Here is a 12,803-nt window from a genome sequence, read left to right as displayed (position 1 = left end):
TAATTCATGCTAAATGTGTTTAGCATAGTACCCGGCATATAACCAGAAGCACAATAAATATCTATAGAATATTATAATGTTCTTAAAATGTCTCTAAAATTAAAGTTCTCAGCCTGAGTATTTTGTGTAGTTGAGTAAATGTATGTGTTAGTATGTGGTTTATATGGGTGAGAAAGGAAAAAGGGATGTAACTAGTTAAAAGAGAGGCTTCTTTGAGGAAACATCGATAAATCTGACCTTATGTGGATTACACACTGCAAGCTTTACACATCTTACACAGGAATTCAGGGCTAACCTACAACAATCATTCATTCAATATGATGCAACAAACTACTAACTGGAAGATACCTAAAATACATAAGAAAAAAATGGCCTGGCAGCCATCATGTTGTCCTCATTATAAGAAAGGCCTCCGGCCAAATGATGGAAGAGGTCAAAAGAAGAGGTTCTGTGGGCATACCTTGCCAGCTGCAGGCAAGACTGTTAGAGAGTACAAGAGGACATTCTAGGATGGGACTCATAGAAAATGCTCAAATGGCTGGGCAGGCTTAAAAAAGGACCTAGTCACCTAAGAGCTAATTTATCCTGACTAAAGAATAAAGACTTTCAGTTAGCTGCCTTTCTAATGTTTATTTTGATTACGGAGAAGGCTTTTCTGTTCACCTTTTGCGTGGCACAGTGGTGAAGACAGTAAACTTTCACAACCTTTTAAAAACCTGTGTTATATAAATTCTGTATCTACCTAGATATTTGACCTTGAGCAACTGATTCTGGCCTTCATTTTCTCATCTTTAAAACGGGAACAACAGACCAGAATTATTGTGAGGATTACACAAGTTAACATCTGTAACTTGTCTAGTACGGTATCTATCAATTGGTGTTCAACAAACAGTAGGCAAGTAGTGCAGATGATGGGAGGAACAGCAGCAGGAGGAGGTGACAGAAGGCTGGGAGGCCACAGAGATTATCCTTTCTAATCCACTATTTACAGAGAGGAAACCAAGGCTCAGCCACACAACCAGCTAGTATGAGCAACACTAGAACAGATTTCAGACTCCTAACTACTACCTATCATTACTACACTGCCTCCTCTTGATAAATAAAACATTACTAACTAAATTCAAATAAATTTTGACTTGATCTCCTCTGATAGTACATCCTACAGTTTCAAACGAGTAACTTAAAAGCTAAACAAAAATGACTAAGAATGATTTTCTGAGTTTTATTAACATGTTTTATATTAATGTTTTTTAACATTGAACATGGCAGGAGATGAGATGGTATACTGACACTGATGTTTAGAAAGTTCACTTGCCAATGCAATGTCAATTAGAGAAGTTTTTTCTATTATTATTAAAGTCTGAAAAACTATTTTAAGTTGAGATTTTTTTAATTATTCATAATAATCTTATAACAACTAAAATACAGCCTTTCTATTTTTGATAAAGCACTATTTTTACACTAAGCAAATGAAAAGATTGAAAAATATAACTTGGAAGAATACAAATTATTTGCAGTAAGTTTTCTTTAATTTTTAAATCATGAATTATTGACCTATTACTTATTAACTGTTAACATAGTACTCAGCTTCACCACCTGAACTAGTAATTTAATTTCTAAAACTCAATAATAATGCCTGAAAAATAAGAATAACAAAACTTTCACTCAAAGATTTTTGCTAGAATTAAACAAAGTAAGTACTTATAAGTAGCATTTGAAACAAAATCTGGTATATGTAAACATCCAAAAAATGTCTGTAAATACAAATACCTATTGAATAAAAAAAATTCTACCTTTTTTGATGAAGAATATTTTACTGAATAATCCTCTCAGAAATTAATGAAAATAAACAATTCAAGATGTTTTTTGAGGCACATGTCTAAAATCTTAACAGGAATGACTTTTACAAGTAAGACAAAAAAATGGTCATGCAGTAGAGCTGAAAGAATGAGGGGTACAGAAATCTAAAAGTATTATTTCATTACATAGCAAACATTAAGGAAAACAACCAAATGTCTACTTAACTAAATGCAATGTATATTTTTAAGTAATTTTTAAAATGTGTATGTAGTAATTAAAAATTTGCATAACAAATATGCTCTTTAAAAATTTCTTTTAATTTTTCAAATTCTGATTAGGAATAAGAAACAATAGTTTTTATACGCAAGTAATGAATCATGGAACTTTACATCAAAAACTAGGGATGTACTGTATGGTGACTAACATAACGAAAAAAATTATTAAAAAAAAAGAAACAACAGTTTTTCTTTGTCTCTAACTGTAACATTTATCATGTCTACACTTATTTTATTGATACCCATAGTTATTTTATCTATTCAACATGAGTATATAGTTCTTTTGTCTTTCATCTCTTATCCAGATTACATCATAAATATGCCTGCTATATATTTACATATACTCTACAATATTATGTATACAATTTCTGAGTACACAGCTAATGTTAGTCAAATAAATAAATAAATCAGTTCTACATAAGAAAACCCAAGAATAAAACAAATTCTAGGTAACACGAAAGAAAAAGTATCTATCTTTTCAGTTTCTTAGATATTTACTAAAGCAAATTCTTAATACTGCCACATAGAAAACCATTCAAATTCCTCCATGTCACATTCCTAATCAGAGGGAAAAGCCAAGAAAACAATCTGAAACACAAGGTCACTGGCCTTCATGGCTTAGTTCTATCATTTTAATGGATTCTGGTGGCTATTTCGTCCCTATTGTTCATTCCATTCCTCCTGTAGTTTTACAGTATTTCACTTTTTGTTCTATAAGAGCCACAAATAAATATTCCTATCTGAAACTGGGTAAGATGAATAGTTTCCCACAAAGAATGGTGTAGGTCCTCCATTTTCAACTTAGAATTCACATATATGTGATTATGTCACATCCTCACACATCTTTAATGTATGAATACACTTTGCTTTATAAGTAGTACTTTTATGTAAATATTATCTGCTAACACTTTTATTTGAAAATTATGGAAATAAATTCTAATCTGAGTCTTTCTATTCAAATTACTACTGTACCTTGTAAAGCAGAGTGAATAGCACAATGTGTAAAGTTTTACAGTGCAAAAGTCTCATGAGACCTTTATAGCTGGGATGGAGTGGCGTCCTTTTCTTATAGGGAGGCCAGGGATTTCCAGGGAATTTTCCACTCTGTTTTAAACTGTAAAAACAAAGAAAAACTAAAATTAGATGATAGACTTAAGATTAAATTGTGGTTTAAATAGTGATTTATAGATCATTTTTGTCATATTTTTCTGTGCAGTACCATTTTTAATTAAATTGCTCAAAAATGCCAAACAGATATCTATTCTCTCATAATAAACATTTTTTTTTAAAGATTTTATTTATTTATTTAACAGAGATAGCCAGCGAGAGAGGGAACACAAGCAGGGAGAGTGGGAGAGGAAGAAGCAGGCTCACAGCAGAGTAGCCTGATGTGGGGCTCGATCCCATAACGCCGGGATCACGCCCTGAGCCGAAGGCAGGCGCTTAACCGCTGTGCCACCCAGGCGCCCCTCATAATAAACATTTTGTACTGAATAAAAATGAGTAGGGAGACCTAAGCTGAAAACTAAAAAAAAAAAATATGAACAGGAAATGTTAACAAAAGGAAAGAAACAGAAAGAATACAAAGTAAACTACTAAACACAGAAATTTCCAGTTATAACAATTGAAAAAAAATAGATAACCTGAAAATTCTCCCACCTACCAACAGCTTGGAAAGCTGGACAGAATATAAAATGTAATCTTTTCAATGCATATTTGAACTCAAAAAAGAAAGTGTAAGTTCCCCTGTTACCAGAAAAAGACAGGAATCAACAACAAGCACTGACAATGTGTCTACCAGTGATTTTAAAGTCCTTGAGAGCCAGACAGATCTCAAGGTATTGTGCTCACACAAGGTTTAGAGATGGAACTAAGATTCCACATAAAGCTGACACCTTTGAAAAGCTTCACCCTCAATGAAAGGATAACTCACAAGGAAAATAAGAAAGTTCGTCTATCTCATCTGTGATGGAAGAACAACAGGCTCCCCAGGAAGATAATAATAATGAACTTATATGCAAATAACAGCAGACTCAAAACACAAAAGGCAAAATCTGAGAGAATTACACAGAGAAACTGACAAATTCACAAACGTTATAGAGGATATTAACACATTTCTAACAGAAAGCCTAAGAAAAATAAACTGGTAAGGATTTTGAAGACTTTTTTTTAAAGATTTATTTATTTATTTATTTGAGAGACAGAGATAAAACGTGCATGCGGGGAAGAAGAGGGAGAGAGAGAATCTCAAGCAGAGGCCCCACCAAGCACAGAGTCCAACACAGGGCTCAGTCCCACAACTCTGAGACAATGACCTGAGCCAAAATCAAGAGTTGGACGCTTAACTGATTGAGCCACTCAGGAGCCCCAGAATTTTGAAGATTTTTAACAACATAATCAATAAGCTTGAACCAAAGACATTTAAAGAACATCCAATAATTAGAGAACACATATAATTTTAAGTACAGTTAGAATATTTATGAAAATTTACAAAATACTAGGAATGAAAGTAAATTTCAAAAAATACCAAAAGAATGGTTATATGGGCCACTACCACTTGTCACAAAGGAAATAAAACTAGAAATCCACTAAATGATAACCCAAAACTTCAGACATGTAGACATTTTATAACACAATGCTCTTAGAAATTCACACAATTATAATCATAACAGAAAAATTTAAAATTTAGAACCTAAACTACATAGAAAAATTGTGGGATACAACTAAAGCCGTACTTAGAAGGAAACTCTCAGTATTAAATGCATGTGTTTTTGTAAAAAGTCAAAAACTAAGTGTCTAAGGGAGAAAATCCAACTAAATTGAAAGAAGATAATAATAAAGAAGAAAAAAGTACAAAACAGAAAACAAGGGGGGAAAAGATGAAACAAAACAAAGTTTATTCTTAAAGAAAACAAAATCAAAGTTTATTCTTAAAAAAAAAAAGAGTAAAACTGGCAGTCCTCTGATAAGACTATCAGTCCTCTGATAAGAAACAGCCAACACAAATAAACAATAGGAATAAAAAGGTATGGGGCATCTGGGTGGCACAGTCATTAAGCGTCTGCCTTCGGCTCAGGACATGATCCCAGAGTCCTGGGATCGAGCCCCACATCGGGCTCCTCCACTGGGAGCCTGCTTCTTCCTCTCCCACTCCCCCTGCTTGTGTTGCCTCTCTCACTGGCCATCTCTATCTCTGTGAAATAAATAAATAAAATAAAAAAAAAAAAGGAATAAAAAGGCAAAGACAATTTTTTATTATATACTTAAGACAAAATAAAATGTTTCCTAGAAAAATATAACTTGACCATCCCTTTCAAAAAGAAATAAAAATCCTAAGTAAGACTATAAGCTTTAAAGACAGTGACTTAGTTTTAAATTATACCTCAAAACAACAACAACAACAACAACAACAATAACAACAACCAAAAAAAACCCAACATGAGGCCCAGGTAGTTAAACAGGCAAGTTATATTAAAACTCAAAAAACATCCACCTAAATAAGAATGAAGCTGGACCACTACCGGATACTATATGTAAAAATTAACTCAAAATGTGTCAAAGACTTAAATATAAGAGCTAACACTATAAAACTCTTAGAAGAAAACATAGGCATAAAACTTTATAACCTGGATTAAGCAATAGATACGACACCACAGCACAAGCAACAAAAGAAAAAACTAGATAAACTGAATTTCATTAAAATTAACTTTTGTGCAACAAAAGACACTCAAAAAGTGAAGACAATCTGCAACCCACAGAACAGTAGAAAATATTTACAAATCATATTTCTGGTGTTAGTATTCATAATATATAAAGAGCTCTTAAAATTCAATAAAAAGCTACTCCAATTAAAAATGTGCACAGGATCTGGATAGCTCTCCAAAGATGATATACAAAAGGCCAATAAACACATGAAAATATGCTCAACATCATTAGCCATCAGGGAAATGCAAATCAAAACTACAATGAGATACTATTTCACTCACACCCACAAGGATGGCTATAATCAAAAAGACAGATTATAATTGTCAGTAAGGAGAGGGAGAAACTGGAACCCTCATACTCTGCTGACAGGAATGTATAAAGCTGAAGCTGCCTTGATAAACAATCTGGTAGTTCCTTTAACAAACACAGAGGGGCGCCTGCGTGGCTCAGTCAGTTAAGCGTCTGCCTTTTGCTCAGGTCATAATCCCAGGGTCCTGGGATCAAGCCCCACGTCTGGCTCCCTATTCAGTGGGCAGTCTGCTTCTCCCTCTGCCCTTGCCCCCCACTCTTGCTCATTTGCACTCTCTTTCTCAAAGAAATAAAATCTTTAAAAAAAAAATTAAACATAGAGTTACCATATGACCCAGCAATTCCTCTCACTGGTGTATACTCTAGAGAAATGAAATATGTCCATACAAAAATTTGTACATAAATGTTCATAGTATTATTCATAATAACTCCAAAGTGGAAAGAATCCAAATATCCATTAACTAATGAATGGATAAATAAAAGTGGGATATCCTCATAATGGAATATTATTTGGCAATAAAAAAAATTGTACTGATACATGCTAGAATGTACATGAGCTCTGAGAGCATTATGCTAAGTAAAAGAAGCCAGTCATAAAAGAACACATTTGATTCTATGTATATGAAATACCCAAAATAAGTAAATCCATAGAAACAGAAAGTAGATTAATGGTTGCCTAGGACTGGGGGTTGGGGAAAATGTGTAGTAATTGTAAATGGATATGGGGTTCCTTTTAGCGTGATGAAAATTTTCTGGAATTATTATGGTGATAATGGCATAATCCTGTGAATATACTGAAAACCACTAACTGAATTGTACACTTTAAATGTGTGAATTGTATTGTAGGTAAATTATATCTAAACAAACCTGCTTAAAAAAATGTTCAAAAACAAATAATCTCCATCTCCTGAGATAAATTTTAGAAAATGGCAAAAAGGTAAATGATACACAAATAATTCTATGATGCTAATATAACTTTGTTACCAATATAAAGACAACATGATACAAAAAATTTATAAGACTATGAGAATAATGGGGGAAAAATTTTTAAATCAGTAAACTATAACAAGCAATATTTTTTTAAAAAGTGCATTATGGGGGCACCTGGGTGGCACAGCGGTTAGGCATCTGCCTTCAGCTCAGGGCATGATCCCGGCGTTATGGGATCGAGCCCCACATCAGGCTCCTCTGCTATGAGCCTGCTTCTTCCTCTCCCACTCCCCCTGCTTGTGTTCCCTCTCTCACTGGCTGTCTCTATCTCTGTCGAATAAATAAATAAAAATCTTTAAAAAAAAAATAAAAAATAAACAAAAAGTGCATTATGACAAGATTGGGTTTTCCCAATAAGGCAAAGATATTTGGATTGTAACCCAACATTTGCAGCAACATGGATGGGACTGGAGGAGATTAGGCTAAGTGAAATAAGTCAAGCAGAGAACGACAATTATCATAGGGTTTCACTCATTTGTGGAACATAAGGAATAGCAGGGAGATTGTTAGGAGAAGGAAGGGAAAAATGAAGGGGTTTGGGTAAACAGAGGGGGAAATGAACCACAAGAGACTATGGGCTCCGGGAAACAAACTGAGGGTTTTAGAGGGGAGGGGGTGGGGGGGTGAGTTAGCCCAGGGAAGGGTATTAAGGAGGGCACGTATTGCATGGAGCACTGGGTATTATACGCAAACAATGAATCATGGAACACTACATCAAAAACTAATGATGTACTTGTATGGTCACTAACATATCAAAATTAAAAAAAATAATAGTAAGAAAAATAAAATTAAATAAAAGTAAAAAAGATATTTGGATTATATACCATCATCTACACAGATGTAAGAAAAGCACTTGATAAAATTAAAAACTCAATCATAATAAAAATTCCTGGTAGGCCTGCACTAAAAAAATTTTCTCAATCTGATATAAAACCACTAAAGTAAACATTATATCTAATGGTAACACATGAAAAGTGTTAGGAACAAGACAAGATGCTTTTCATCACTGCTATTATTAAGTACTATAGTTGAGACTCTAGCCAGCGAAGACAAGTGTGTGTGTATGTATGTGTAAAGAAAAGAAACAAAATCATCATTATTCCCAGATGATTTAATGGTCCACATACAAAATCTTTAAAAACCTACCAATTATTAGAATAAGAGTCTAAAATTCAACTGCATTATTATTCACTACAACAAACAAACTGTAATTATAATATATATCTATAAAAATCATAAGATAACTGAATATATCTAACAAAAGATAATCTAAAACCTTTATTAAAAAAATTATAAAATTTTATTGAAAGAAATTTAAGGTAACTTAAATAAATGGAGATATAGGCTATGTTCACAGACGGGAAAACACATTACTTTTAAGATGGCATTTCTACCAACTGCTGAATGGATAAAGAAGAGACACACACACACGATGGAATATTACTCAGCCATAAAAAACTAACGAAATCTTGCCATCTGCAACAACATGGATGGAGCTAGAGAGTATTATGCTAAGCAAAACAGGTCATTCAGAGAAATACAAAAACCAATTGATTTCACTCATATGTGGAATTTAAGAAACAAAACAAACAAGCAAAGGGGGGAAAAGTAAGACAGGGAAAGAGAGAGAGAGAGACAAATCAAGAAACGGGCTCTTAATTATAGAGAACAAACTGATAGTTAAGAGGGGAGGTGGGGGGGGAAATGAGTTAAACAGGTGATAGGAACTAAGGAGTGCTCTTGTATTGAAGACCCAGTGATGTATGGAACTGCTGAATCACTATATTGTATACCCGAAACTAACATAACACTGTGTGTTAACTGGAATTAAAATAAAAACTTAAAAAGATGGCATTTCTACCAAATTAATCCATGAATTAATACAAATGCTATTAATTTCAATCAGCACAATTTCAGTCAAAATCCAATATGTTTCATCATTAAGTTTTACATGGTCATCATACAATTCTAGGCAAAGAGCCAAGAATAAATAATTATTATAAATAGAAGACAGAAGAAAGGAGGAGAAGGAAGAGAAGGAAGAAGAGGAGGAGAAAGGAGAGAAACTTAACAATGTTTGTGATAGTATGTGATTAATTTACAGAAGGAACAAAAGAGATACTGATCTATACACATACAGATACCTGATACAGTCAACTGCCTTTATTCACAGTAGTTATGTTCTATAAAGTCACCACAAATATTTAATTATTGCTCCTAGGACAAATACAGGATTAGGTTCCTGCAAATCTGCAGTCAATTTTGTTAATCAAAATTCCATTGCATATTTGTCAATGTCCTTGTAAATCAAGACAGCCCTATCAACAATGAAAACCTGCTCTTTCACGTGACCCTTTTCTGACTAACTCTTAGCAAGTATTTTTTAAATTCTTCCACCTCATGATCTACAGAACCTGCCTTGCCTGTATATTTAACATTTTTCACATATTACCTTTTGAAACATGAAGCCAGCCAAGCACTAGCGAAAAAAGGTTTAACATTTTCCTCACCCTTGGTAAACATGACAGGAATTTCTTTGGCTTTTAGCTTCACAACAAAGCTATCCACTACACTTTTTTATCAGTCATCATTCATGAGTCCACAAATTTAGCTTTTAACCTTTCCATAGATTCATTACACATTACAGTTGCTATATTAACTCTTTTTGGAATGACCTCATGTACAGATCAGTGAATTTCCTCTACCTCTTTCTGGATGTACCATATTATTGATTCATTACCACTGAACTCACAGCCAATAGCATTATAACCCATGAATGAACAAAGCTTATCTAACAATGAATTTTCTCTGTAAGGCACATCAAAGCCTTCTTGCCCTTAAGAATACCACACAGCACTTCAGTACTACATTTGGGGGTCACTTTAAATAGCAAAATCACAAACAAAAAGGACAAAAATGCAAAACAGCACTAAATACTCCAGAAAAAGGATACTTGTTTAAAGTATGAGAGCTGAAACAAGGGGGCAGAACTTTGCTCTGTTCAACCTCAGCTAGATGCACTCTGCATGTCCACATACACCTGCAAATACCCAAGAAAAAGCTACAAGTATTAATTTTGGATTCAGAACTTTAGCAAGTAGCCAAATTTACAAATAAAGAATTTGCAAACATTGAGGATCAATTACATATGACAGAACCAGCATATTACAAATCAGTGAGAAAGGAATGAACTGTTCAATAAATGATCCTAAAGCAAGCAGTTTTCTATAGGAGTAAAAATAAATAAATAAATCACTACTTCACTACCACAAACAAAAATCAATTCCAGGTGGATTAGAGATCTAAATGTAAAAAGGAAAACTTGAGAACTAATAAATTTTAGACAACCTATTAGAAAAACTGGCAAAGAGTAATTAATCCATACACAGTTCTCACAGCAAAAAACATGAAATCAATATTTTAAAAGCTCAACCTCACCTAGTAATCCAGGCAACGCAAACTGAAGTGAGTTACAAATTCAGCACTTGAAGTTAAAATCAAAGAATGAACATAAGTGTTTAATTTTACTTTCACCCAAAACTCCAAAAGAACTATAGTAATGGTATTTTTTAAAGGATGAAAGCCACAAAGATGGGGAAAACCACCAAAGAAAAAAATGAAAGATTTTATTAACTGGAAAGCATATGGACCTGGTAACTCATCTAGTAGCGCTAAGAAAACCAAATCACAAGAAGGCAATGGGGAAAGCTGAGCATCAATCCAAGTAACACCACAGAATCCTCAAAAGGCTCAGAAACTGACAGCCCCTGGTACCTCAGTAACTGGAGATGGGGAGTTAGAAGTGCTCTCCCAGGGGCATCTGGGTGGTTCAGTCAATTAAGCATCTGCCTTTCCCTCAGATCTTGATCCTGGGATTAGCCCCGCATTGGGCTCCCTGCTCAGTGGGGAGTCTGCTTCTCCCTCTGCCCCTCCCCTGCTTGTGTGTGTTCTCTCTCAAATAAATAAAATAGAAAGAAAGAAAGAAAGAAAGAAAGAAAGAAAGAAAGAAAGAAAGAAAGAAAGAAAGAAAGAAAGAAAGAGGGGCGCCTGGGTGGCACAGCGGTTAAGCGTCTGCCTTCGGCTCAGGGCGTGATCCCGGCGATCTGGGATCGAGCCCCACATCAGGCTCTTCTGCTATGAGCCTGCTTCTTCCTCTCCCACTCCCCCTGCTTGTGTTCCCTCTCTCGCTGGCTGTCTCTATCTCTGTCAAATAAATAAAAAAAATCTTTAAAAAAAAAAAAAAAAAAAGAAAGGAAGAAAGGAAGGAAGAAAGAAAGAAGAAGGAAAAGAAGAAAGAAAAAGAGAAGATAAAATGAAAAAAAAGAAGAGTATGAAGAACCTCAGACTCTCTCTCCAAGGGTTTTAGAGAAAGGTAGAGAGAGATCCTGATGGCTGAAGTAGGCTTTGTTTTTTGTTTTTGTTTTTTGGGGGGAAGAAGGGGTATGCTAAAACTCTACACTACAAACTACTTCAGATATATCTGTGATGGATCATAAATTCAACGTATATCTATTACTGCAATGTTTGGCAAAAGAGAAGTTTCAATTATACCTAATATCTATATTTACACTTTGATGAACAAATATTTTCTCAAGATCAAAGACATTTGTATCATTTAAAACTCATTTTAAAATACTTAATGTATGCTTTAGAAAAGCAGATAAAAGATTTTATATGATGTTCAGCAATACATTTAAAAAATAGTCTATAAAAACGGCAAAAAAAATGAATTCTTCATTGAAAAGATATTCTTCAAAACTTTTTTCTTGCAATCATCATTTTAAACCACTTTGTTAAATATTTACAAGTAAAATTCAATTTGCTTTAGCTATTTTCCCAGTTGTGAAAACACACTAGTATTACCACACTTTTTGTAGATACCCACCCATCATCTCTGATAGCAGACAATTTTATTCTCTTAACTTGTGCCTCCTCTACTGGTTTAAAAGTAGAACAACACAAAATCAGATTTTGCATTCCATTAGTCAAATAGCAGCTAAATAAGTGTGTTTTTTTTTTATTTATGTCTATTTCTGACATTTTATAAAATTTACCAGATTCTGGATCAAGAATCTTGAGAACAAAAATATCTGGCAGATTTTTTTTTAAACTCAAAATATTATTTTCTCCCCTAAAGATTAAGAGTATACTTTAATGATAGCATATCACATTTGTGTTATAACTGAAATTTTTCTACATAAATACAAAACATCCATTATTATGCTAATATAACAGACTTACAATGCTGTGTATCTGTCCATTGCAGACTGCACATCTCTACGGTAAACTGTTCGAAGAATGACCATGACGGGGTCAAACTCCTGATCCCAGACTTCAGCTATTATTCAAAAGAAAGTAGAAACAAAACACTGACTTTTTAGGAATAAAGTCAATCCTTGATGACTAGGTATATTTAAGTATATTTTAAATTCATAAGATGGGACAGTTTGATTTGATTATATATTTGCTTTAATAAGCTTGATATTGTGACTACTTTTCTAAGCTGAAAATCATAATTTCATCATTATGAATGTTCTTTTAAGTTCAGTAAGAACTAGTGAGCAAAAACTATCATAATGTTAAAAAAAAAAAGTATTATGTGACAACGCTTCACCATAAAAGTTTTGGTTCATCTTTTTTTCGTAAAGTGCCAACAGAATGTGAGCAACACAATGCATTAACAACTTTGAAAATATTCAAAAATAAAAATATGAAAGCTAAATT

General features: G+C 33.6%; 1 protein-coding gene across 7 annotated transcripts in view; it reads right to left on the bottom strand.

Moving 5' to 3' along the window:
- UBR3 (ubiquitin protein ligase E3 component n-recognin 3) overlaps positions 1-12,803 on the bottom strand; it is a 240,858-nt gene that overhangs the window by 127,795 nt on the left and 100,260 nt on the right. For all 7 annotated transcript variants that reach the window (XM_087861299.1, XM_045780091.2, XM_045780116.2 and 4 more), the window contains exons 19-20: positions 12,321-12,417; positions 3,048-3,189 (exon numbers count right to left, since the gene is read on the bottom strand). In XM_087861299.1, coding sequence (XP_087717425.1) covers positions 3,048-3,189; positions 12,321-12,417 — 239 coding nt within the window. The remainder of the gene's footprint in view (positions 1-3,047; positions 3,190-12,320; positions 12,418-12,803) is intronic.

Source organism: Ursus americanus, chromosome 1 (assembly GCF_024610735.1).
Source record: "Ursus americanus isolate L20-20 chromosome 1, mUrsAme1.1.p, whole genome shotgun sequence".
NCBI lineage: Eukaryota > Metazoa > Chordata > Mammalia > Carnivora > Ursidae > Ursus > Ursus americanus.
Note: the sequence above shows the minus strand (reverse complement) of the source record. Positions and strands in the feature narration are given on the sequence as shown.